This window comes from Pocillopora verrucosa, chromosome 9 (genome assembly GCF_036669915.1).
Source record: "Pocillopora verrucosa isolate sample1 chromosome 9, ASM3666991v2, whole genome shotgun sequence".
Taxonomy (NCBI): domain Eukaryota; kingdom Metazoa; phylum Cnidaria; class Anthozoa; order Scleractinia; family Pocilloporidae; genus Pocillopora; species Pocillopora verrucosa.
This window is the reverse complement of record NC_089320.1, coordinates 10,325,181-10,350,286: the sequence shown is the minus strand read 5'-3', so window position 1 is coordinate 10,350,286 and position 25,106 is coordinate 10,325,181. Positions and strand designations below refer to the sequence as shown.

At 37.4% G+C, this 25,106-nt stretch overlaps 2 protein-coding genes across 3 annotated transcripts; one reads left to right on the top strand and one right to left on the bottom strand.

Annotated features, from left to right (window-relative positions):
• The first annotated feature begins 1,273 nt into the window (after window positions 1-1,273).
• On the top strand, window positions 1,274-18,083 carry LOC131793815 (histone-lysine N-methyltransferase PRDM9). Of its 2 annotated transcripts, none has more exons than XM_059111295.2 (5): window positions 1,274-1,371; window positions 10,692-10,750; window positions 11,231-11,523; window positions 13,740-13,974; window positions 15,312-18,083. In XM_059111295.2, the coding sequence occupies exons 2-5, from the start codon at window positions 10,720-10,722 to the stop codon at window positions 17,396-17,398; spliced, it is 2,646 nt and encodes an 881-aa protein (XP_058967278.1). In that variant the 5' UTR covers window positions 1,274-1,371; window positions 10,692-10,719; the 3' UTR covers window positions 17,399-18,083. The 2 variants fall into 2 exon arrangements, with proteins under 2 accessions (XP_058967278.1, XP_066028120.1); XM_066172023.1 differs by having other exon boundaries at window positions 1,317-1,371; window positions 11,214-11,523.
• Window positions 18,072-21,768, bottom strand: LOC131793909 (galactose-3-O-sulfotransferase 2-like). The gene is made up of 4 exons (XM_059111412.1): window positions 21,608-21,768; window positions 20,606-20,857; window positions 19,700-20,144; window positions 18,072-18,749 (listed from the first exon to the last, which is right to left on the bottom strand). Exons 1-4 carry the CDS (start codon window positions 21,766-21,768, stop codon window positions 18,072-18,074), a joined length of 1,536 nt encoding a protein of 511 aa, XP_058967395.1.
• Between the last annotated feature and the right edge of the window lie 3,338 nt (window positions 21,769-25,106).

Here is a 25,106-nt window from a genome sequence, read left to right as displayed (position 1 = left end):
TATGCCGATGACACTACTGGGTACTCTTCAAACCTTTGTCCATCTACCTTGCAAATAAATCTACAAAACAACGTTGGTCTACTCGCTTCCTGGTTTTGTGAGACTTTCTGGCGATCAATCATGGTAAATCTCAATCCATTGTATTCAACAGAGCAACTTTACCAACGCCCTTTGTTATTGACAGTAATGAACTGTATTATGTTACACATATCAAGCTTCTTGGAGTAGTCATCGACAATTCACTCTCTTTCAACGTACACATTAAAGAAGTCTGCCGAAAAGTGAACACAAAAGTTTCAATTCTCCGTCGCATTCGTAAATTCATACCCTCAGATGTGATGATTAAATTGTACAAAGTTTTCATTCTCCCTCACTTCGAATATGCATCACCCTTGTTTGTAGGTCTGAGTAAGGGTCTGTCTGCGAAACTGGAGTCAACCAACGCATTCGCTCTGAGGACTCTCTCAATTATTCTAAATCGACTGCTTACGAAGAGTTATTGAAAACTGCAAATATTAAAAGTTTAGAACATCGACGCATAGAACAAGCACTTATACTTGTATATAAAAGTATTCATAACCAGACACCGAAATATATTCAGGACATGTTTTCTCTGCGAAGTAATGGTTACAGCCTACGTGGCCATCTTAAGGTTGTTCTTCCAAGACCAACCTCATCTTATATGCAACATTCTTTTACCTACCAGGCTAGCAAACAATGGAACAATCTGACAGACAAAATAAGGATGTCGGAATCCCTTTCTATATTTAGGAAAAATTTGCAAGACATACAGTTGTCCTCATCGTATGACTGCAGCTGTTTGTTTTGTAAACAAATAGTCTAGTCACCGATATTCCCTTTTATTAAATTATTGATTACTTTAATAGCAATTATTCATTCTAGATAATTAATTTTTATTTCTTACCTATTACTCATTACTTATACATGTCAATTATGTCAATTTTTATGCCACATTTGCATTTAAACGAGCTATTCGCTCATATGCGATATGTGGTTAAATAAAGTTACTTACTTACTTACTACAAATTTGCCATAGTCGTAATTTCGTTGTTTTCTGGTCCTCACGTAACTCTGATGAGGTTCCTTAATCACCGAGCTTCAAATTTATCATTACTTATTGGAGTTTGGCGACAAAATTGTGTTTGTTTCATTGTGGCTTCTACTCATCTAATGAAACCGCACTAACTTACCCCTCCCCTCCAGCAATTGTGCACTCGGGTTTAGTTTCCACGCGGCCAACTTCGCATGAACGCGTCCGCGGAGTGTGTTAAGAATTTCGAATAGACATTCGCACATATACTTGGGTTTTTGACTGCTGTTGTTGGCTTGCCGAAGAGAGATATTTTGAAGGTAAGCTCATTTTAATTCTCTAATGTGTTTTCTATCTTTCGAGGTGGAATCCTAGGTTAATTCGATGCAAATTCTTGGAAACATGCCCCTTACCTTTCGAACAATACGAAATTCGAATTCGTTCGGTGGAACTGCAACTGTAAAATAAATGTGGAAAGGAAAGCATTAAATTCTAGTGTAACAAATCGCATAAACGCTGTGGTGGAATTTTTAGATTAGAACATTTATCTTATACAAGGCATAACGTTGCTGGTCAGTCATGTAAACTAAATCATGGGCAAATGAAATAATCATTATTCGGTAAGATTTTGAAGTTCGATATTTCTTCTCGAAGTAATACACTTCAGTTTAATAAAAGGAGTACGATGTCAACTTACACAGTTTTATTTATCCTTATTTTTCTCAAATTTAATCAAAATGTTGTCCCTCTTTACGTTTGAAATTCAAGTATTTTAATATTCTGCATTCAAGGGAATATTGTTGTTGATACCAAAGTAAAGACCTGTGCACCTACACTTTGGGTTATTCTCACATGATCTAAGGCTACGTTTGGTCTTTTCTTGCTTCCTGTTGTCTATTTGCTCCGATAGCTTTGTAGCAATCGTTAACTCTCACTTCGGGTTAGATGATAAATCTCCTGGTCTCCTACACATGCAGTTACAGGGGAATAGGGTGGGTGGGGAGACTTGCATCCCAAATCAGAGCCTCAATATATATTTCAGATTTCCAATGGTTGACATGTCTGATGTAGTCGTTCAGTTCAATAAATTATAATCAGTAATTGGCTCATTTCACATTAAGGCTACACTTCTCACATGTTCAAGTGGAGCTTTGTTTTATACATAGTGATATTACACACTGAAAAGGCATGAAGTAAATTTTTATACACAAGCTGGTTTTTTTCTCATGTAAGGAAAATGATACATCTACTCAGAAGCTATATTTCATATTTCTTCATATGTAAACCATACCAAGGCAATTCTTTTTAAACCTTCCCTGGAAGCATTTTGCTTTTCAAACCATTTGGAAAATTTATCAAATTCCACCCTCAGGGCTGTTTATTAGGTCAAATTACTTACAAAAGATGAGTGAGGAAAGATGTGCCACTTACCAGACTTTTGTGAAGGATTATGTGGAATAGAAAGCTTGCAGAAAAATGCACAAAAGAGAAAACAAAGAAAGATTTGAAAATTTTCAAAGAATTTTTGCATTGCAAAGAAAAATTAGACATTTATCTTGATAATTTTATTCCCTCTGTTTGACAAAAAGATGGAGAAGATTATAAACGGTCATGCCTTGTTTTGAGAATTAAGAGGTATTTTCATAATTTTTTGCTAGCTGACGGTAGTGTAGCATTATTTCTATCAGCAAGACAATTTGTATAATTTACATCTTTTAACAATTAATAGTCATTGAGCAATGATTGAATCTCCATAGCCATATAATATACATAATCCCAGGTTGAAAACCTTGGTAAGATCTTGACAAGATCTTGGTGAAATCATGGCAAGATCTTTGATAAAATCTTGGCAAGACCTTTGGTAAGATCATGTAAGATCTTGGACAAGATCCTGCAAGAAGCTGCAGGATCTTGCTAAGATCTTGACAAGATCTTTCAATGATCTTGGAAAGATATTTTTAAGATCTTGCTAAGATCTTGACAAGATCTTTTAATGATCTTGTCAAGATCTTGGTTATGATCTGATCAAAATTTTTGTAAAATCATGCAGGATCATGGTAAGATCTTGACAAGATCTTACAACCCTTGCGAAATGGCTTTTGGAATTCCTAGGAATTCCTGGGATTTTCCTAGGAATAAAGGTGTGAATTTTCACAGTAAATTCGGACTGGGAATTCCTAGGAATTCCCAACCATAACAACTCTGGTTCTAAAAACCTAGAAATTCCTAGAAATTCCCAAAAATTCCCAGAAATTCCAAGTTTATAGCCAACAGGACTTGGAATTCCTAGGAATTGCAACTCAGAGAACCGATGACTTTCCCTGAAAAGCTGTAAATCTAAAAAATTCCTAGGAATTTCTGGGAATTTCTGGGAATTTTTGGGAATTTTTAGGAATGTTTAAGAATTACTGGGAATTTTAAGCAAAAATTTGAGGCTAATGATATAAAATAAATACTTTAAATAACAAAAACCCAGCTAAAATTCAAGTATTCAATGAAATTTATTTAGAAGCTTAATTAAGGCTTACATGTAAAATATTTTTGATAATTACTAACATCAATGTGTGGTAATATTAGGATGGAATTTGATTTATTTTTCTTTTCTTGAAAACTTCATACGGATTAATCCTCAATTACAGCTATTCATATAAAATAGTTCTAATCAATCATTAAATTTGGTTTGACACAAATTGTGAATAAAATCTGTTGATTCTCTTCCATAAAATACAATTTATCTTAAGTTATATTTATATAGTTATATTCTTGGGAGTGAAGGGGCTAATTACAGACAAATAAAATTGATTTTTTTATTAAAATCTTGTTGTAACTGTAACAATAAATTAGAATGAAGTTATCCTAAACTGCAAACTTAGCTGCTGTTTGTACTGTTTCTATTTTTTTTCCTGGGCTCACAATGAGTTGGCCTTGAATGAGGTTGTCAACAAGAACCTTGACCATTTTGTATCTGGATTCCTTGACATCTGAATTTGAAAAAAAATAATATATTAAAATATGTATGTTTAAAGCTCAGACCAGGCTTTTAAGATGGCTATGAGGAAAAGGGCATTCATTGGATTCTCAAATTGAGAAATCTCTGTTATATTGAGTGACTTTTATATTGGAGTTAGTACATCTCTCTCATGGATTTTACTAAAAAAGGGCTGAATACATTATTTTGTTTTTACCAAGGAGGCTTCTTTATGTACTAAGGTTTGTTATGAATCTTGAATGTTCCCAAACGTGACTAGAGGAATCTTGAAACCTTACTGATAGGTTTATTTCATTGTAAAGCATAAGCTTAAGAAACTGCAGCATGCAAGTGACCGATTCGATTCTCAGAATTTTTCTAGTTTCAGTTGCGCCGAGCGTTATGTAAGCTTAATTCAACCCGCTACATCTATTCTTTTATAAGATTTTGATCACGTAACGAATATCGCAATTTTTACTCACCACAAACTTTCAAAATCGTAGCTTTACAGATGGCCACTCGACCCTTGTTTGTACCAGTCAATATGTCAACTGTTGTCCCTTCTTTTAACTCCACGGCGCCAACGACTTTCTTCTCTTTTACAACACTCACGCTATTCTCGTTTTCCCATTGAACCACAATAATAGCTATCTTTAGAAATGTTATATTAAGCAAAACAGTTGAGAAAAGCGATCAACCGATGAAAAGTACATTCAAAGATGAGCGCCAAATGGAGTCTTCTTTGTTTCCGATCACGGGCATGATCACGTGGATCTTTTAGGACTTGTCATTGGCTAGCAAAGTGAACCCGCTGGCTTGCCGATTGCAGGGTTGACAGTAGCGCCCGACTTTATTCTGACTTCTCCGACCAGTTCTCTGCTTCTAGAAGATGGATAGCTTGGTGATATAAATAAAGATGTGAGCTCACTCTATGTAGAAATAATCGACAAGAATCGATCGTATTACAAATGCACGATTTGTGGCCGAAAGTTGTCGAGGAAACAGAGACTCGAAACTCACTTGAGTTGTGTTAATGGCAAAGGTGAGAAATAACACAAGCCAATCACAGTTTTGAATGCGACTACAAATCGTCTTTTACCCTCATATTTATAAAAGAAGGATACCACATTCGGAAGTATAAGAGATACATAGATGATCCCTGAGTGTACCAGTACCTAAATCTACACAGCTTGACCGTAGCAAGCGTTCAGCAACACGTTCCAACACGGCCATCTCGATTCCTCAGTCAGTCGTTTCCACTGAACTTAAAGCAGTATTGACAACAGAGTAGAGTGCGTCTTACAAAGGAGAAACATTTGTACAAGAGACAGGAGTAGCTATATGCGATTACAGAGGTGCGTTGGAACTCTGGTCCACAAATAGTTATGCACTGCCCGAAGTATAAAACAATTTTGTTGATAGCTGACAGACAGAGAAGAACAACAAGTAAACTTAAGAGCTGTTATTATTGAAGTGTGACTAGCACTTTTCATTTTTATATAAAGAAGGACTTGTAATTTGCACCAAAAATAAAAAGATGTAATATTTTTTTGGGAGATCCAGTGATTGGGACATCTAAGAAATTAAGTTATGAAAGGAAACTTGGCTGGTACTTCTCACTACTAACAAGTCTTGTTGACAAATATTTTCAGATCAGAGTTTCAAATAAAGTGAATTGAAGACATCATATAAAAGGTGTTTTTCCTCAAAGGGAACATTGACTACCTCTGTCTTGTCTGCATGCCAAATGTTTGCAAAGTGTGTGGATGATCCACAAGTATTGGAACTCTTACAAAAATGTTTTGTAAGAATAAAAACAGCAAAACAAATTACAGCAATTAGTCATGAAAATAGAGCAAAAAACTGAAAAAAAAAGCAGCAACAACAATCATGAAAAAAGAAAGATTAATTAGGTGTTGAATTTGTTTGTCTACCCTGGTGAAAATCTTTCAAGGATCTTTAAGGATCTTACAAGATCTTCATGAGGACCTTTGAGGATCCTCTTGAGGATCTTCATGAGGATCTTCAAAATTCTTGTTAAGATCTTCAAGGATCCTTCATTTTCTTGTCAAGATCTTCAAGGATCTTTCATTTTCTTGCCAAGATCTTCAAGGATCTTTGATTTTCTTGCCAAGATCCTCAAGGATCTTTCATTTTCTTGCCAAGATCTTCAAGGATCTTTGATTTTCTTGCCAAGATCCTCAAGGATCTTTCATTTTCTTGCCAAGATCTTCAAGGATCTTTGATTTTCTTGCCAAGATCTTTGAGGATCTTTGACTTTCTTGACAAGATCTTTAAGGATCTTTCATTTTCCTGTCAAGATCCTTGAAGATCTTTACATGAACTTTGAAGATCCTTTAAAGATCTTTGAAAATTCTTTGAGGATCTTCCAAATTCTTGTTAAGATCTTTGAGGATCTCTCATTTTCTTGACAAGATCTTCAAGGATCTTTTTGAAAATTTTGAAGATCCTTAAAGATCTTGGAAAGAAAATAAAAGACCCTTAAAGATCTTGGCAATAAATTGAAAGATCTTTGAAGATCTTGGCATAAAAAAGAAAGATCCTTGAAGATTTTGACAGCCAAATTAAAGATCTTTGCAAGAGATTTGAAGATCCTTAAAGATCTTGACAAGAATGTCAGTGAACCTAATGAAGATCCTGGCAAGGAAATGGAAGATTGTTGAAGATCTTAGCAAGAATGTTATAGAACCTTCGAAATTTTGACAAGAAAATAAGCATACTTAAATCCTCATACTAAGTTAAAAAGAAAAATTGAACCAAACATAAAAAAATGAAGATGAAACTTTTTTTATTGCTAAACGAGAATTACCCATCCTCTTCTAGTAGGACTACTTCTACACTATTTCTGTTCAGACTTTAGGTTAGTACTAAGATTTTCATTTTCCAAAAAATCTGGCAACAGTCCAGCTCAAAGATAAGAAGACCAAAATATATGTGTTAAACTTGTCTAGGACTAGACTATGACCAGACTCAGACTACTCTTACAGAGGGGGTAAACATGAAAAAAAGGCAAACAAGAGTACTTCAATGACTATATTTCTGAACCATATTAACCTATATACCAAAGGAAAGCTTAGGAATCACACATACTGAATATAACTAATATGTTGCCCTAAACTAATTTGTTATTTGACATCAGATCAATTTGTCCACCACATGGTGTGAAAAACCTAGGTAAACTTGAGAAAAGATAACTGCACAAAGATTGCATGAAATCAAGTGTTTTTAGTGTCAAAACAAAGTACTAGGGTCGTTCTTTTGGATGAGCTGAGGAACGTTTGGAGTCGTTTATATTATGGGCACAATGCCCGTTCAAAGTTCACCGAGATTTACAATTATTATTGTGAGTTATTCCACAACATCTTACGTAAAATTCAGCTTATAGAGAAACTGTCAGCTTATCCAACTCAACTCAGTAAGAGGATACAGCCCTGAAAACTTCAGATTAATTGAACTAATACATCCTGAGGTACAAAATAAGGGTTTTCGGGAATTCATATGACAACCTCTAAAAGAGCTTTTTAAGTTGGTTACACAGAACCATGTAAATTCACACCTTCTTCAGAAACATGTCCTTCAGTGAGCGTCGAGGAGAATCTCTCTAGATCGATAAGCCTGTATCCTTGTCCCTGTAACACATCATTTGCATCCTCACTCTCCAAGAGCTCAGAGTAAGAATCATTAGGCGAGGATGGCATCTTCATTTTCTTTCCAGAAGTACCAATGAATTCTTTTTATTCAGCCTCACAGTCAGAGCAATCGCGAGACCTGCTTGGAGTTTGATTGACGATTTCGGTTGTTTCTGTCTCTCTTTTCGCTTGTTTCTGAACTCCAGAAAACGCCTTTCCTTTACCTTTATTTCTGTGTACATTTTCCCTTTAGTTCCGACCATTGTCGATGATATTTGCCGTAAAAACGAGCTTCTTATGTTTTTATGCGACCGTTAAAAATCTCGGCGCGTATAAATTCCTATCCCATAATGCAAAACCCTATTTGTTGTCATGTAAGTAGTCACAAAGTTTCCCGAAAGCCTCGAGCATGGCGTTGCTATGCGGTAACCTTCATTACACTTATTGCACAATAATTTTCTGCGAAAATTCCTTGTTGTGTTTAAATTATAAAACAGTGAGCCCTCAATTTACAATTTTGTTATGTTTGAAATTACTTGAGGATTTCAAAGGAACCTAAGTCATAATGCAGAGATGTGGTAGAGATCTTGACAAAGTTGCCTTTGAGATCCACATCAAATTCAAAAAGGATCCTTACAAAGAGCTGTACAAAATCATGAAATGAATCTTTTAAAGATATTTGGAAGATCCTTTTCAATTCCTTGAGGATCTTAAAGGATTGTAGAACAGATCATGCAAAGATCTTGACTAGGATCCTTGTAACTCCTAATCAAATTCTTAAGGATCTTAGCAAAGATGATGATTTTAGCAGGATCCCTAAAAGGTTCTTTTGAAGGTCTTTAAAAGATCGTCATTAAATCCTTGAGGATCCTGAAGGATCCTTGAAAAGATCCTGCAAAGATCTTGACTTAAGGATCCTTGTAAGATCCTGATCAAATTCCTAAGGATCCTGGCAAAGATCTTTACAGGATCCTTGAAAGGATCTTTTGTAGGTCTTTAAAAGATCCTCATTAAATCCTTGAGGATCTTGAAGGATCCTTGAAAAGATCTTGCAAAGATCTTGAGTAGGATCCTTGTAAGATCCTGATCAAATCCTTAAGGATCCTTGCAAAGATCTTAATAGGATCCTTGAAAGGATCTTTGGAAGGTCTTAAAAAGATCCTCATTAAATCCTTGAGGATCTTGAAAGATCCTCAAAAAGATCCTGCAAAGATCTTGACGAGGATCCTTGCAAGATCCTGATTAAATCCTTAAGGATCCTTACAAAGATCTTGAAAGGATCCTTGAAAGGATCTTTTGAGGGTCTTTGAAAGATCCTTGCTAAATCCTTGAGGATCTTGAAAGATCCTTGAAAAGAACTTTGTGAGGATCCTTATGAGGATCTTTGTAATATCCTTTGAGGATCTTTATCAAATCCTTGAGGATCTTAACAAACGTTTTTGCTTACAAAGATCTTTGAGGATCTTTTACAGATCCTTTAAAGATCTTTTAAAGATCCTTGTCCTTAAGGATCTTTGGCAGGTCTTTGTCAATCCTTGAAGATCCTCAAAGATCCTGTGAGGTTTTTCACCAGGGTAAGGCATGAAATTTCTACTAAAAGTATTGTCAACAAAAAGTCTCTGACAGCGTTTGAGGCAACTGAGCTTGACTGTTCCATGGTTTTCTAACAAAGGCAACCAGTAATGTAGGTTAGGGAAGTAATATAACAATGTAATTATTGTTAATTATTGTGGAAGTTGCCAATTTCCATTTAACATAACTGACAGCTGGTTCATGAGAAAATCCATATTAATGTAAAGATTTACTAAAACTTAGTTTGAGTAATAAATTTCATGATCTTTAAGTTATAAACATGTACATGTATGTATATCTCTTGGTAAGTTTTGTATAGCATACCTTTTATTGAGCCAAAGTTTTAAGCCTCTGAAATTACTCTTTTTCTTAAAACCTTCACATTCAAGGTATTGAGAATTTCTTAGAATTTATGTGGACCTCAGGGTATTAAAATTGCCTCAAATTCAATTCCTAGAAATTCCCAAGAGTTCCACACTTCTTAAATTATAGGAAGTTTGTAAAGCTGAGAATTCCTAGGAATTCCTAGGGATTCCAAGTCCTCACAAAACTGGAGTCTTCCTTTCCCAGAAATTCCCAGTAATTCCAAGCTTTTTAAATCAGAGTTAATTTGCATAGTTGGGAATTTTTGAGAATTCCTAGGAATTCCTAGGAATTCCCAGAAATTCCCAGATAACTGGGAATTCAGTTTGCAAGGGTCATTTGCATAATTGGGAATGTTTTAGAATTCCTAGGAATTCCTAGGAATTCCCAGAAAACTGGGAATTCAGTTCGCAAGGGAATGATCTTGGCAAGATTTTTTACTATCTTACATGGTAAGATCTTAGCAAGATCTTTCAGTGGTCTCAACTTGCCAAGATCTTGGCAAGATCCTTCCAAGATAAAGATCTTGACAAGATCATCCAAGATCTTTCATGATCATAAAAGATCTTGACAAGGTTCTCAACCTGGGATACACCAGAAAGAGTGTCTGTATGGTATTTATGTACTTGTCATTTTGTATCACAAATCTCACTTATTTGTCAGGCTTATTCATTACATTTATGATACTTAAACAAATTGCATGTAAATACCATACCAGACTTTCCATGATGTATTTTTGATACATCCTACAATATCAACAATTTATTATCATTGACTGTTTCCATTGTTATTGTCCATTGTTGACTTATGGGGGGATGCTATCACAGATGCAAGGGTTGATCAAAAAACATTTAAAAACAATAAAATAAACTTTCTCAAAACTTAAAAACAAAAATTTAATCACAAGAATCAATGATTCTTTGGGCAAAGCCCATGGGAGAAAGGAGTTATCTTCACCATTGCAAAGGGTGTTGCTACAGCTCTGCTAACTTATATGCGTTCCTTTAATATACCTTGACTGTTACAAGCATCATGCTTACCAAACAAATGTAAAAGAGTTTTATAATTTTGTCACTTCACTTTTCAGAAACATCTGCTTCTCAGTTATATGAGCCATGGATTTTAGTCAAAATGATGACTATATTGGTGAGTTTTGAAAAGGAATTTTGAAATAGAGGGGATGAAAAGAGAATGCAGATGAATGTTGAAATTAGATGGGGATGAAATAAAATTTTTAATCAAGCAACCTGAACATCAGATTAATTTTAATTCTTGAAACATTCATTAAGATTGCTTTCTAAACGTGGTCACTTTTGTAGGTAACATTTCAGTTTGCATGATTTTGCTCTAGAAAGGGTAATGAAATATTATCAACTGAGTTGATAACAAAAACTGGCCACTGCAAAGATTTTCAAAACTGACATCTCGAGCATTAGCCCTTCATTAGAGCCCTAGCCCTCATCACTCTGACGATTTCTTTAGAGACTTAACCCCTTTGCTCTAGAAAGACTTTTAGAGACTGTCATAGAACATTGGTATCAGTGATACATTATATAAGCTACTGGAAAATTGAATTAAGACTGTATTGAGATACTTGAAAAAGCAGTAGTTTTATTTGTCTTTTAGTTTGTGATGACTGTGGAAAACAATTTATCTCTGGTGATTGTCCTGATCATGGTCCATTGGAATGGTATGGTGACAGCCAGCTGTCAAATGAAACACCTAAAGGAGACCAAGCTAAGTTAACCCTCCCTAACAACCTGAACATCATGCCATCTGCAGTGTGGCAGGGCCAACTGGGTGTGTTTGCAAAGGCAAGGATGGAGAAACAAGTTATTTTTGGACCCTTCAAAGGACAGAAGATTCCTGCCAAAGAGTTCCCTCTAAGAGAAGATCACAACTTTAAATACATGTGGGATGTAAGTATGCAATAATAACTTATTGTCCTTTTATTGTTCAACTCCTAACATGTTCTTTACATGTATTCACAGTGATTGGCTAATAATGGGTTAATGGGTTCAACTCCCAAATGTTCTTTGCATGTATTCACAGTGATTGGCTAATAATGGGTTACTTCTATGAGGAAAGATCATTCATAACCATTTATGAGATTGAAATGACCCCTCTTACTCTGTGTACCCATGAGACCAAGGGGAATTCCTACTAAATATGGCATTCCATACCTATAACTAGTATAGTCACATTACTCTGCACCATCTAAGTTTTTGCTGGCCTCAGCCTTGGAAAGGGTAGATAAATCTGTTTAGAGGATAAATTGCTTGCTGGTGGAAAGAGTAGTTACTTTGATGGGAACTTATCTCCTGATGGCCATTGCTTTTTCCATACCCACCATCCAACAAATTGACCCTGATCAACAAAAAGAAAAAGAAAAAGAACTAATCCCTTAAAGGCTGAATGATGCATCGGACAAGATGAATCACTAATTAACCCTTTACACCCTAATATCAGTATGCATATTCTCCATACTGTTCTCTGTATGTTTCCTAAGGTTGGTGACAAGGAGAATTTGTTTAAAAATCAAGAGCATACTAACTTGGTGATCATTTCCTTTATTCTTGTGACCCTAATGTGTGATTCAGGAATGATATTGTAAGGAGAAATTAGATGCTTGTCACCCTCAGGGGTCAAGGTGTTAACAAATTAAAAGCATCCTCATAGACTCCTTTCTGCTGAATGGCTCTCCATTTCATGGATACAGCTGTAACATTATCCATTAATCTAACAACCAAGGCCAGGGGCTGAGAAAAACGACACCTGTCTCCACTATTGTGAGGAACTACAGAGAGAAAATAAATAGAAAAACCCATGCCCCAGTCATGTTTCTGCCCCTGTCAAGCTCATGATAGGAGCATTAGAAGTGGAAACTATGAAACAATTTCCAAGTTTTGCATAACTGCACACAAATTGACACCTCCCTCCTTACCGGAGACTCTTAGCAGTCAACGCGTACCTACAGAGACAGAGGTATAACTATTTTGTTCAGACAAAGACTTTGTGAACCTACAACTGCTTAAAACAACACCACTTGAAAAGAAATAAGTCGTGCCCAAACTCAGGTGGATACTGTAAATTATTAGGGAAGTATTAAACCTGGTACTCATTGTTTGAGCACTAATAACATACAGGAAAAAATTACTCAGTTCTAATTGGTTAATGCAGTTTTCAGTTAATTCAATGCAGAAGAGGGTTAATTCAGAGCAAAGAAAGTAACAAACCATACATTCTGATTGATCTATATTCAAAGAAACTCACAGATAGCCAATCAAATGCGAACCTTAGATGTCGCAACATTTGGCTACGCTGAAATTTTGCAAGCGAAACAATGGCCGTCGTTTTAAGTAAGTTTTCTTTCGCCACCGCAACAACAATACAGCAGCTGAAAAGCAGCTTTAACAACGAAAATAGTGTAAAAAGCACTGCTTTTTGGTTGTCGGTTTGTAAAAAGTGGTGTTTAGAGAAGGGAATTGCCAAGGAAATCAAAATTACGAGCCGATCCAGCTTAACACTTTGCTCAAGCGATTCTACGCCGAAGTTAAAAACAAACGTGGTTAAACGTCGCAAACGACGATTCCATTCCATCGAAAGTGATTCTGACACAGACTGAACAATTCCTTGAACTGATTAGGCGGACTTTTAACTTTTTTGCGCCTTATGGATGTGACAATATCATTGTATATTATTATTTTGATCGTACGCGGTTGTTTAGACCGAATGCACAGGTTTGAATAAATTATTTTTGCACTTGATGCGCGCGCTTTGCTTCTGCGTAATTATGATAAGCTATCTCGTGTTTTTTCATGTATATTATTAATACGTAATCACATGATTTTCCTCGTACAGTTTGGAATAAATAAGCTCTTGTTAATTTTTTCAAAGACCACAAATTGCACTCGCCCACTTTCATGGATTAACTCTTTTGCAAATGTGTGTCTGTAGCTTGGTTTTGAGTATCTACTGACAAGGTTATGATTTATCCAGGAGATAACACTGCCCAACGATAGAATAGCAACAGGGACAGGTTTCTAAGCATCTGGCTATGGTGCCTCTTCCATACAAATATCTTTAACAAAACTAAGAAACCTGCGAAAACTGATCGTTAGAAATTACTTCCTAGATTCTTGAAGATGGAAAAGTCAGTCAAGTAATTGATGGCTCAGATGAACAGAACAGCAATTGGATGAAGTTTGTCAACTGTGCACGCGACGGCGAAGAACAGAACTTAGTGGCTGTGCAGTTCCGTGGTGAGATTTATTACAAGACATGCAGTCCAGTGGAGTCTGGCACTGAGCTGTTGGTGTGGTATGGTGACAGTTTGTCAGTGAAGGTTGACAGTTTAGCTCAGAGGGATGGTGAGTAAAATGTTTCCTTGAATGGATTTGATCACATTGTTTAAGTTAAGTTTGAAAAAGTATATTTTACAAATAAAAATTGATTCCGTGTTACCGTGTGTCTGTTTCAAATTATATAATAAGCTCAGTTTAATGCACGCATTCTGATTGGTTCTCACTTAAGATCTATTGGAGGACAGACGTATAGATTACGTCATCATTAAAACTTTTTTTTAATTCTTTATTATATAAAACAAATAGATTCCAAGTTGCCGTGCGTCTGTTCAGTAATAGATCACAGAGGACGTCAAAATGTGGTAAAAACATCGGTGACACACTCGACTGCGCCTCGTGTGCCACTTTTTTGTTCTTACCACATTTTGACGTCCTCTGTGATGTATTATTGAATAGACGCACGGCAACTTGGAATCTATTTGTTAAATAGAGCACAGATGACGTCAAAATGTGGTAGGAACAAAGAAGTAGCGCGCGAGGCGCAGCTGAGAGTGTCACTAATATTTTTGCCACATTTTGACGTCTGTGATCCATTATTGCACAGAACCACGGTGACATGGAACCTACATGTGCATTTTATGGGTTAAAAAGGCATATTGTTGTAAATGGTGACGTCATCTATGCGTCTTTCCTCCAAGAGATCATTAGTTAGAACCAACCAAAGGCGTATAAAATTCATTTAGATTAAGATTTTACTCTGTTTCTTCAAGTCTACGTCATTTACAGTGTTGCTTTCAGTGTCTTAACGGCCTGTACATAGACACCTCAGATTGAAGTGTCTGTGCTCATACTCTTGGTGGTTCAATATGTTGTATTCCTGGGAAGAACACCGCACTCCCACAAAGCTTTTCTCCAGCCAAGGGTATGAATGGGTATGAATGCTCACACTGCTCCAGTAAACTGTGAGGGAAACGGAGATCAGCCACAAGGATATAGACTACTTGACTCGAAATCACACTCCACTTTTACATTTCCAGTCTAATATGAGAATCTCCTAGTTCAGTGAAAGTTATACTCCGTTCTCTGTGTTACGTGATTGTTGCCTTCACTTGATTGGAATTTAACCAGGTCATCTTTCGTATCTTTACTGATGTGTTTAATCCTAACAATACTACACATTTATTACTGTTGAGTTGCAATTATAGTGGTAGTTTTGATAGTTCTGATAGTTCTGATAGTTTTGTAAATTGTTCGGTTTTGACTGTCGTAATTCCTCTCTCTGTCTCTCTTTTTCTTCATTTTTCTTTCTTTCTCTTTATTTCACTTTTTTCGCAACATTTCTTAATGTAAACGGAGTTTTAAGTTATTTTCATTCCAATTTTTCTTTGTTCTTCTCTGTCCAGGTCATGATTATAACTGTAATACTTGTGGGTTGGTATTCGCTGGGTCAACCTTTCTTCGACGTCACAAGGCAGTTCGCTGTCCAGGCCTATCCCTTGACCAGACAAATACTGTGCATGACCAGACAGCTATAGAGTATGAGCCCGCGCAATCGTCTGTCACTGAGAATACTAATAACGAGGTTAGAACATCGCCTAGAGATGCAGAGTCGTTGTATGTTGTCGACATTGGGACCACAATCAATGGAACCAACAGTACGATTGTCGAGGAAGGTTCACGTTATGTCCGCGTGCTTCAGCTGGAGCCCGCATCTAGCTCACGATCTTCAAACCGAGGAGGAAGAAAAGCAGTAAAGCAAGCTGCAACAACAAAAGGCGCAACCAAAAGAAATCCCTCCGCGCAGAACACGAGAAAAGCAAAGCGAAACTCGAGGAAATCAAATGTAGCGGAGGCTCAGAAAATAGTTTCTTCAAATACTACAAAAGCGCGAAGTTCATCGTCTGGTAAGAAATCCCTGTCCTCTGATAGAACTTCCCGTGGAGCGAAAAGGACTACAAATTCCCGCCGCGGAGATGTTATAAAAAAGAAGCAAGCATCGTCAGGATCAGATAAATCCCAAGTCCAGAAAAACACCAGAAACTCGAAAGCGAAAGGTGATTTGTCTGCTAATAGCATGAGAAGTTCCAGTGATACCAGTGAGGACGTGTTAGTAAGGGAAGAATCTTCAGGAAAGGAAATAAATGAATCCACAAAGAAATCAAAGTCTGAAGAAGCAGAAAAACAACTAAACAATTCAAAATCTCCCTCGTCTCGGAAAAGAACAAGCGAAGGAGACGAAGGATCAACCGCAGGTGAGGTGAAGAAAAGGAAAAGGACCGTGCCTGCAGATAAACCCATATTCACCTGTGAGCAATGCTCCAGAAACTTTAAGTGGAAGTCTCAGCTAAATTACCACATGCGAAGTCACTCGGAAATCAAGGAATTTGTGTGTTCTTTTTGTGATAAGCGTCTCTCCCAGTTGTCCTCCCTAAAGAGACACCTACGCGTACATAGTGGAGAGAAGCCGTTTGGATGCGAAGAATGTGGCAAGAGGTTTGTAGAGAAAGGAAAGCTTACTCTTCATCTACGCAAACACTCTGGGGAACCACTGGAGAAGAAGTTCAAGTGTTCCATATGCGACAGAGGGTTCACGTTAAGTGCAAATCTGCGCACTCACATGCGAACTCACACTGGTGAAAAACCTTACCCTTGTCCTCAGTGCGGCAAAGGTTTTAAACGAAGCTCAGATATCATCAGCCACCTCCGGAGTCACACAGGTGAGCGGCCCTATAAGTGTTCTCATTGTGACAAGTGTTTCACAATGATCTCGCACAGAAACAGGCACGAGGTAATTCACACTGGAGAGAAACCGTTCAAGTGTGAGTTGTGCGGTAAAGGGTTTACCCAGCCAAACTCGGTCAAAGCCCACTTGAAAGTCCACGAAAGAAGGCAAGCCAAGCTTTCAGGCGGGGAAATGAGACAAGAAAAGCAAAAGAAAAATTTCCGAGATGGAGAGATACAGACGGATGTTCGGCCTGGAACAGACAATGACGTGCAGCTAGGAGTCCTGCATAGTGTAGCCTTAGGACAGGGAACTTGCGGAGAGAGAACGGAAAAATTGCTGGGTGTGCAAACACAGATAACGGAAAACGGAAAACATTTGCAGGTGCCTATAGATGGTATGCACCAGAAGGACTCAGAAAATGCACAGTTAAATCAAGAACCAAGGCCTACCGTACAGCCTGAGGACGTACCCCTGAGTAGTATTAATGTAGAAGGTCCTGTAGGAGAAGATGTAGCTTCGAGAGATAAAACAGAACTCACAACAATTGCAACAGAACAATTAAAATTAAGCTACACAGGTCAAGATCACACCAATGAGCTTCTAACTTTTGATAACACCCTTGTCAATAGTAAAGCACTCTTGCAAATTAGCAGCGCGGCGCCAAGCGATGGTGTTGAACACTGTCAGTTAGAGCTGGCTCCAGCCAGTGTTCAGGATCAGCTACAGCAGACTGAAGAAAATGAGACAACGCTTTTTGCACTTTAATGACCCTTTTATAAGAGGGCTTCTTGATCCAGTGTATTTTAAAAGTCTTTTCTCTCCGTCCCACAAATTTATATTAACTTTCAGTTACCTATCATTTAAGTTAAGGGGTATATGAACTAAAAAGTCCTAGTGTTATTAAACCCAAAACTGTTACAGTATCACTTGATTGCCTGGAACTGGAACAGAATTTGGCAGACTTAATTTTCTTTGTGATGAGAACACCTTTAAAACACTTCGCCTTTAACTTGTTATTTTCTTCCAGGAGTGCTGATAAGTAAAACCGGTTTGTGTAGGTTCTTGAATTTTGAAATATCGAGAAATCTCAGCTAATTGTTTGAAAGGAGGAGGGGGAATTAGTTTTAAATTTTAGGGGTAAGAATTAGAGTGTCTGCCTGATGCACGTTCAATAAAACGACTGTTGTTTGATAAATGGGGATTTTCCAAAAAATGGAGAGATCGAAAAATCCATATGTAGTTATTTGGGAACAAGAACAGCGCAGTGAAGCACATTTGGTACGAGTAGTCAGTGTACTACAACTTTGATCGTGACCAACAAAAATTTGATCCATAGTCGGTTGAGCAGTATTATTTATATTGACTCGGTTTTTCCTCTTTAGTACCAGTGCTGTTGTATCGTGTAAATGTACCATTTACAACGACATTGGCATCTCAGTTATCGTTTTGAAACAGAACCTGTGTCTGTCTCGTTTCTTTGTAAGGGGGGTTTTACTGCACTTCCTTGTGTTAGAATTGTACTAGACCCATTCCCCGAGCCAATACTGTTGGTTGGTGTTCGTCTTTTGTTATTTTCCATCTTTCGTCGAAAGTAATGCAAATATTCTATATCTTGATAGAGCATCTTTTCGCACAGATATCGATTCAGCGACGAAACTGCCTGGTTCAACTGTATTTTTGCTAAATTCATCGACTTTCCTAGACAATCATGCTCCATTTCTTCGTGTTTAGTTCTAAACTCGTGGAGTTCCTCGAAGAACTCTTTTCCTTCGAGACGGATCTCGTTCCAAAGTGTCTCGTTAAAGAATTGATACAACATCGTGTCTGCATTGTTCCAGCGGTAAATTTGTTCAGTGATGTTACCACTGGTATTCTGGTGGGTTCTTCCACCATGGAGTTGATAATGAAACTTAAGATATACAACATCATCTAATTCCCAGCATAATTTTCTCTTCAACATCACCAGTGATTCGTCCAAGTATTCATAGATAAGTACCAGGGTAAATTTATCGTCAATATCTAATATGGCGTCTCGTACCATCTCTGGTTTGTGGTAATCCGTGGTTCGGAGTCCAAGATCGAAGAACATCCCATTTTTTATGAGATTCAGAGAATCCTGCAAAATACAGCAAGTCAGTATGGATGCTAATACAAAAGTCAAAAAAGTACCAAAACTGAACTAATCGTAACATTCATATATTGAAGCCGATGAAAATAAGTGTTATATCATAGTACCTCGATTTGACAGAAAGGAACGTTTAGTCGGGTCATGACGATTACTCGTTTTCCGATAGAAAAGCAAAAGAATCTGTCACTACGAACTCAAATTTTGGTGAAGGTTGGGCTAGGGAGGCGGTAATATCCAAAATCCCGCCAAGCTATTATGCTGTATTTTCGCATCCCGCACGTACATGGGTCGATTTCCGGTTTCTGAGAGGAACTCTGCAGATCCTGAGAGTCGTGCGTGAGTTCAGGGCAGTCATCAGCGTCCTTGTCGCTTATTGTATGAAATGTTTTACATCTATATCGCGCTTGTCTGTGTTGCACGATTGTAACGGGCTGTCTCTCCTCATGTTTCCAATAGCAAGGTATAATATGTGTATTACGTCAGTCTGTGTTGAGCTTTGAGTATGCCGTTTTGCTTTGTGGATTAAAGAAAGAGCTATGTAACATGTGCATTGTGCTTGTCAATGTGTTACGCACTTATATCGGGCCGTCATAAAGAATATTTAATTGTGTAGTGCTCATGTTTGTGTTGGCCGCTTGTGTTTTCTCTATCACCAGACTGGGTAAATTCATCCGACGAGCGGGCTCCGATGGGCTCGTATTCAAATTTTGAGTGATATTTCCAGTTAGTTTATCTGACAATGCCTGTTACGCCTGGAACCTAACAATGTATGTTTGAAATGTATGTAGGAAGATGGGAACACTTTGAAAATGATCCTTCATCATTGAATCAGTTTATAACAACTAGCTGATCGTATATGAGCCAAACATCAAAAATATCCTGGGTAAGCAAACTCGCTGGGGAGACAACATCATAAGGCATTATGAACGAAAGTTTACCTTGAATCTCTTGCGCTGAATGGCTCTTCCAATGTATTTTCGAGGATTTTCCAAAAATTTCAGAAAAGGATATTGTTGATCTCCAATTTCTAGGATTTCCTGAAAATCCAAGTTTCGAAACGTCACCTCAAAATGAGACACCGGGTCACGTAATATAGTAATGAAAGCTGTCTGCGATTGCATAATCTCATCCATGACGTCACCATTAAAACGAGCGTGATTGCAAAGTATGCTGGGGAGGGTTCCGTCCAATAACATGATGTCCACATATTTCCAGTGGAATCTTGAAGGCCAATAAAATGTCGACAGTCCTCCGCTAGGTAGGGCAATGCGCAGGTTCCGTAAATCGGCGAATCGATTTAGGATATTGGCAACGACGTCACTTCCTGTATAGTGTGTCTTGAGGAAAAGAACATTCTGGATTGCCTTCTTACAGCTACGGATTCTACAATATTTATAAAAGGAATATCTGAGGTTAAACTCTGCTCAATGATTCAACGAGAATACTCACACTCAGAGAAGGAGCCCCAACTAGAGAACTTAACAAGAAGATGCGCAAAATCGCTCAATGGCGACCTTGTAACTGAAGCTGGTTTAACTGATTGACAGTTAAACCATCTTAAAGGTACTTATTAACAAGCAAACCGAACAACTCCAAGTCTGTGCTGTACTACAATGCATTGATAAGAAATTCCGTATAATATTACTCAACTGAGCCCACGAATTTCTTTGGTAGGTCAAAGCACGAATGACACAAGTCGCCGTACGTTCCTATTCATAAATATTTATGGTCACTAAAGCTGTTCAGAGCATGAAAAAGTGCTGACAGTGGTTGATAGACGTAAGGCGAAGGACTTGAGCTATTGTCATGAGACTTACGTGTTTGAAGGTAACTCTGACACTCACTTTCTATTGACTTGTTTTTTGGTGGGCTCCATGTATCCCTTTTGCCACAAGATATAATCTTCCACACCTTCCAATTCAAGATACCGTCCTTGCCCGTAGTCCAGTCCAGTATCTTGCGCAACTGATGGAGGTAATTCGTTGTTTGATTGGTTAGATTCTGGTTTGTCTATGACGTTGGTGTTTATCATGTTTCGAACTGTTCCGCTATAGTCGATGTCGTCTTTCCACACCCAACCATCTGCAATTCGGAACCTGGCCAAGAAAAAAAACGATATTGATTGCATATTGTTTTGGATAATGTTGCAACGTAATGTTATTACAATACTTTGTTTTAAAAATATTGCTTCTTACTTACGACTGATGGTTCATCTGAACATTGATAAAGAATTATTTACTAAAGGTCACTTTAATACGCAATGAATTACATTGAACGTCTGGTTTAGCTTTTTCATACTAAATTTCACCTTTTAAAAACTATTTGCCCCATATTTTCGAAACATCCTGTGGTCATCTTACTATTAAAGAGGAAAAACAGACGCCAGACCTCTCATCTCCCGATCTTCGATCTCACATTTAAACAGCCTAGAACGGCATGAAAGAATGAAGGTAATTTATTGGGACCAGTTGAGTGCCATTGACTGTGTCATTACTCTAACTATTAGTAATGGTTTGAGTTGTCTCGCTCACTAAATCATAGTCTTGGACCTGGTCCGCCTCAGGGAAACAGGTTACCAGCATTAGTTTGTGTTCATCAGAAACTTTCAATGGAAGCTGCGTATCGATTTAATTAAACTTGGTCGGTAATAAAGTTAACAGTTTGTCATCAATTAACTTCATCAGTCTCAATGAGGCCAGAGAAGAATGTAAAGTGAGTTCACCTCAAGCACCAAACAGTTATAGCAATTACTTTGATCAATAATAACATCTAAAATAAACGTTTCAGTGATCACACCCAAACAACCCTCCCTGGCCCTATCTGTTTTTGTCATAAGTTCAACGTACCTTAACGGAACTTCGACCGGTTTGTTGTCAAGCTCTGCAGCCGGTAAGCTTATTCCAAGATCTCGATACAAAACAATATAAATAGCACAGAAGATTATTCCGCAGAAAACAAGATGAACGCACCGAACCCGAAATCGGTTGAGTCGACTGGCGACTCTCATCATAAACAACCAGGGTAGGCTAGTGTAAAAACAGGCTTATGCCGCACGGTCAAGTGTTCGTGAAAAATTTCGTTATCTACGTGTACTATCTTTTCTGAAAAATCCATATAAGTTATAAATAACAGCAATAATTAGAATCTATAGCAGAAGTTTGAGAGCCGCCAGGTAGCTAACGGGTGATTCGTGACGTCACGAGCTCATTGCATGGTACCCGCGTCTTTTGCATTTACTATCCTCAGACCCAGTTCTTTTCTAATATATGAGAGATTAAAAATGACGTTTATAGCAAACTTCCTGCTGTCAGGTTTCGCATGAAAACTGCGTGTTGTATAACGTTCACGGGTCGGTCAAAATAAAGAAATACGATGTTTCTGGCGTTTGTAGCTGTTTGTTTTGAGAAAACGCGTTGTTATCGGCGATTCACCACCCGGATGCGGTGATTCCAACGCATTTTCTCGTATTTCCCGTTCGGCTATCGTGCCGAAATTGGTAATATACTCCTATATTCATCGGTGTTTTGCACTGTTAACCATACGGACATCTATATGCGTGTGTGTGTGTGTGTGCGTGTGTGTGTGTTTTCACCTTTTTGCCTCCTATAATTTCCTTGGCTCTAAGCTCCTTGCATTGGAACAATTGGGAAGAAGTTCCATCAATCGCCAAATCCACTGCGCAAATCAAATAATCAATTGGACAAATTCCTTCCCTTAAATGACGCAATTAATAAAAGCCCTTACATAATTTTTTCTCAAGCCTTTCTTTTCTATTACCAATCAACCAAACAGGTATTCGGCGAGTTACATCAGTTCACACAAATAATTATACAATTTTACAAATATTTACAACACTAGAAACCTTGAAATCTAAAATTTAAAAAAAATGAAAAAGTATCAGCAAAAAAAAGAGGGCACTCTTATTACAATATTTACAAAATTGTATATCCAAACCTTGGCAAACAAATGGAATCTGCTTCATTTCAGTCAATAAAATGAAACTACTTAATAAAAAGAACAAAACTTGCACAAAAATGAGTGAAACATAACATCTGTTTACCATCTGAGGTGGATCATATGTAAAATTGGAAAATGTTTTAGTGCATATACGTGAAATTTGGATAATCATGTTGAGACTCAAACAGGAAGTTTTAAAAAACCTATTACATAAGTTATCAAGCTCAACATTTGGATCCGTTTTCTTGATTTTGATAAATATCATAAAAATACTCTAAGCTAAAATTATTGACCGAGACGGTCGGACAGAAATTTATTTGACTCGAGGTTCCGACCTTACCAACCATTAAGCATTTTATCACATTACCGCTGCTCTTTCACTTCTACCTTGCTTCTTGCATTTTGCAGCTCACGAACTGTACGTGGGGCCGTAAGGATCTTTACGGCCCCACTCGCGCCCCACGTAAGGCTCCCGATACGGGGATTAGTTTGCCATACATTGTTGTTCACCAACAGCACGCACGGTTTGTATGCTGATATGTTAATATTATTTGACTACATTGACAGTTACTTCAGTTTCAATTATTCCTGTAGGTTTTAAAAACTACAGTTCTGCCTCATTCATTGGCAAATTGATCAATTTTTCAGTTTTAGCTTTCCTTCATCAGTAGATCAGTTCCATGTACTTCGTTGTTGTTAGTGCTACAACATCTCTTATTTTCAGATACAATTCTTTGGTAATTCAGTGAAGATTTTCCTGGTTATGCGGTAATTTCCTTTTTCGATGTTAGACAAGTATATATTATCACCCTACAGCTAAAATGGAAATTAACAGAGCCTTTTATATGCACGATTATTATTTACCGAAACGTTACATGCCCTAAATGAATCACAAAGTTCCAAAAAGTTTAAAGTTTTTGTTTAGGGGGTGGAGGAGTGGGGCTTATTATCAAGAGGGCGCTTATTGGAGCTTTGGAGACCAAGATATTGGGCTTCTAATAATTGATTCTGTGAAACATAGCACTAATTAATTAATTAATAGTAAAACAATTATGAAATTGATTAAAAGGCCTTCGATGTCAGACTTAAGCAGTTTAAGACATTACAAATGTACCCGCTCTGATGTACCAACCGGAAGCTCTCTTGACAGACGGTTACTGATAACTTTGTAACAATTGGACGACAGTCATTTTTTTCTCCTTTTTAGAAAAAAACTATTCCTCGGAAGTCCTCGACCTTGTTCTCGCCGAGTGAGTGTTTAGAAAACTTTGAAAGTTGTTGGATTTTAAAACATCTTCCATCGTAAACACCGTCACGGCGTTACGTCTTTGTCGATTATGTCTCTCGGACAATATCAAACGATCCTGCTGATGTCCATCACTGTGATTCTGCTCTTGAAATCTGTCAGTGGAGCCTGGAGCCGATAAGAATGCTCTCCATCCCATTCCGTTTCTATCTGTTAATTCAGATCCTGAAAAGATCACAAGAAAGCTACAACAATTCAAATAATATATCCAAATTACATCTAGGGCCGGTAGCACATCAGGGAACGTAAGAAGTCGTTAGAAAATGAGCCTGTACGTATCCACTAAGATAATCGAATTGATTTATTATATTTTCCTCGCCTTATAGATTTTCCGAGAATTCACCTTTTCACCACCCGTTAGTCTTGTCCGCAAACCGGAAGTGAAACATGAATAAATGAAACTGGAAAAACCACTTTCGAGAAAATCGAAGGTGGTTTTGTATGATCATGAACGCAAAGACAAAGAATATCGTACATCTCGCCGGGAATTAAGTCATTTAAATTCGATCTCTAATTTGACGTTGCAAAATGTGCAAACAGGTTGTACCTTAGATGAAGATGCTAAAGTCGCCTTTTGAAATCATTCATGTATCTTTTTGATCCCTTGCCAATGTAGCTTTCGCTCGAATGAATATCGATGAAATTTCCGTTTTGTGAAAATTTTGTGGGTTATGATTTTCGCTGATTTAGCGGAATGCCCTGTGTATGAAAAATTAGGAATTATTGTCACAGTCATTTAAATTCGATCTCTAATTTGACGTTGCAAAATGTGCAAACAGGTTGTACCTTAGATGAAGATGCTAAAGTCGCCTTTTGAAATCATTCATTTATCTTTTTGATCCCTTGCCAATGTAGCTTTCGCTCGAATGAATATCGATGAAATTTCCGTTTTGTGAAAATTTTATGGGTTATGATTTTTGCTGATTTAGCGGAATGCCCTGTGTATGCAAAAATTAGTTTTCGCAATTCCAGTGAAACTATTGTTCACCTCAAACGCATCAATTTGTTGGTACGACATAACAAAATAATCGCTGATGTACCAAATATAACTCCAATAAAATTTTCGGGTATCACGAATTTTC

What these genes read in the sequence shown, in the direction of transcription:
- LOC131793815 (XM_059111295.2), top strand. Translation starts at nt 10,720, where the DNA reads ATGGATTTTAGTCAAAATGATGACTATATTG. An exon ending in TCAAAATGATGACTATATTG is followed by an intron (nt 10,751 to 11,230) that starts GTGAGTTTTGAA and finishes TTTGTCTTTTAG; the next exon opens with TTTGTGATGACTGTGGAAAA. An exon ending in CAGTTTAGCTCAGAGGGATG is followed by an intron (nt 13,975 to 15,311) that starts GTGAGTAAAATG and finishes TTCTCTGTCCAG; the next exon opens with GTCATGATTATAACTGTAAT.
- LOC131793909 (XM_059111412.1), bottom strand. Translation starts at nt 21,768, where the DNA reads ATGAGAGTCGCCAGTCGACTCAACCGATTTCGGGTTCGGTGCGTTCAT. An exon ending in CCGGTCGAAGTTCCGTTAAG is followed by an intron (nt 20,858 to 21,607) that starts GTACGTTGAACT and finishes TTTCTTGGCCAG; the next exon opens with GTTCCGAATTGCAGATGGTT. An exon ending in TTCAGCGCAAGAGATTCAAG is followed by an intron (nt 18,750 to 19,699) that starts GTAAACTTTCGT and finishes TGTATTTTGCAG; the next exon opens with GATTCTCTGAATCTCATAAA.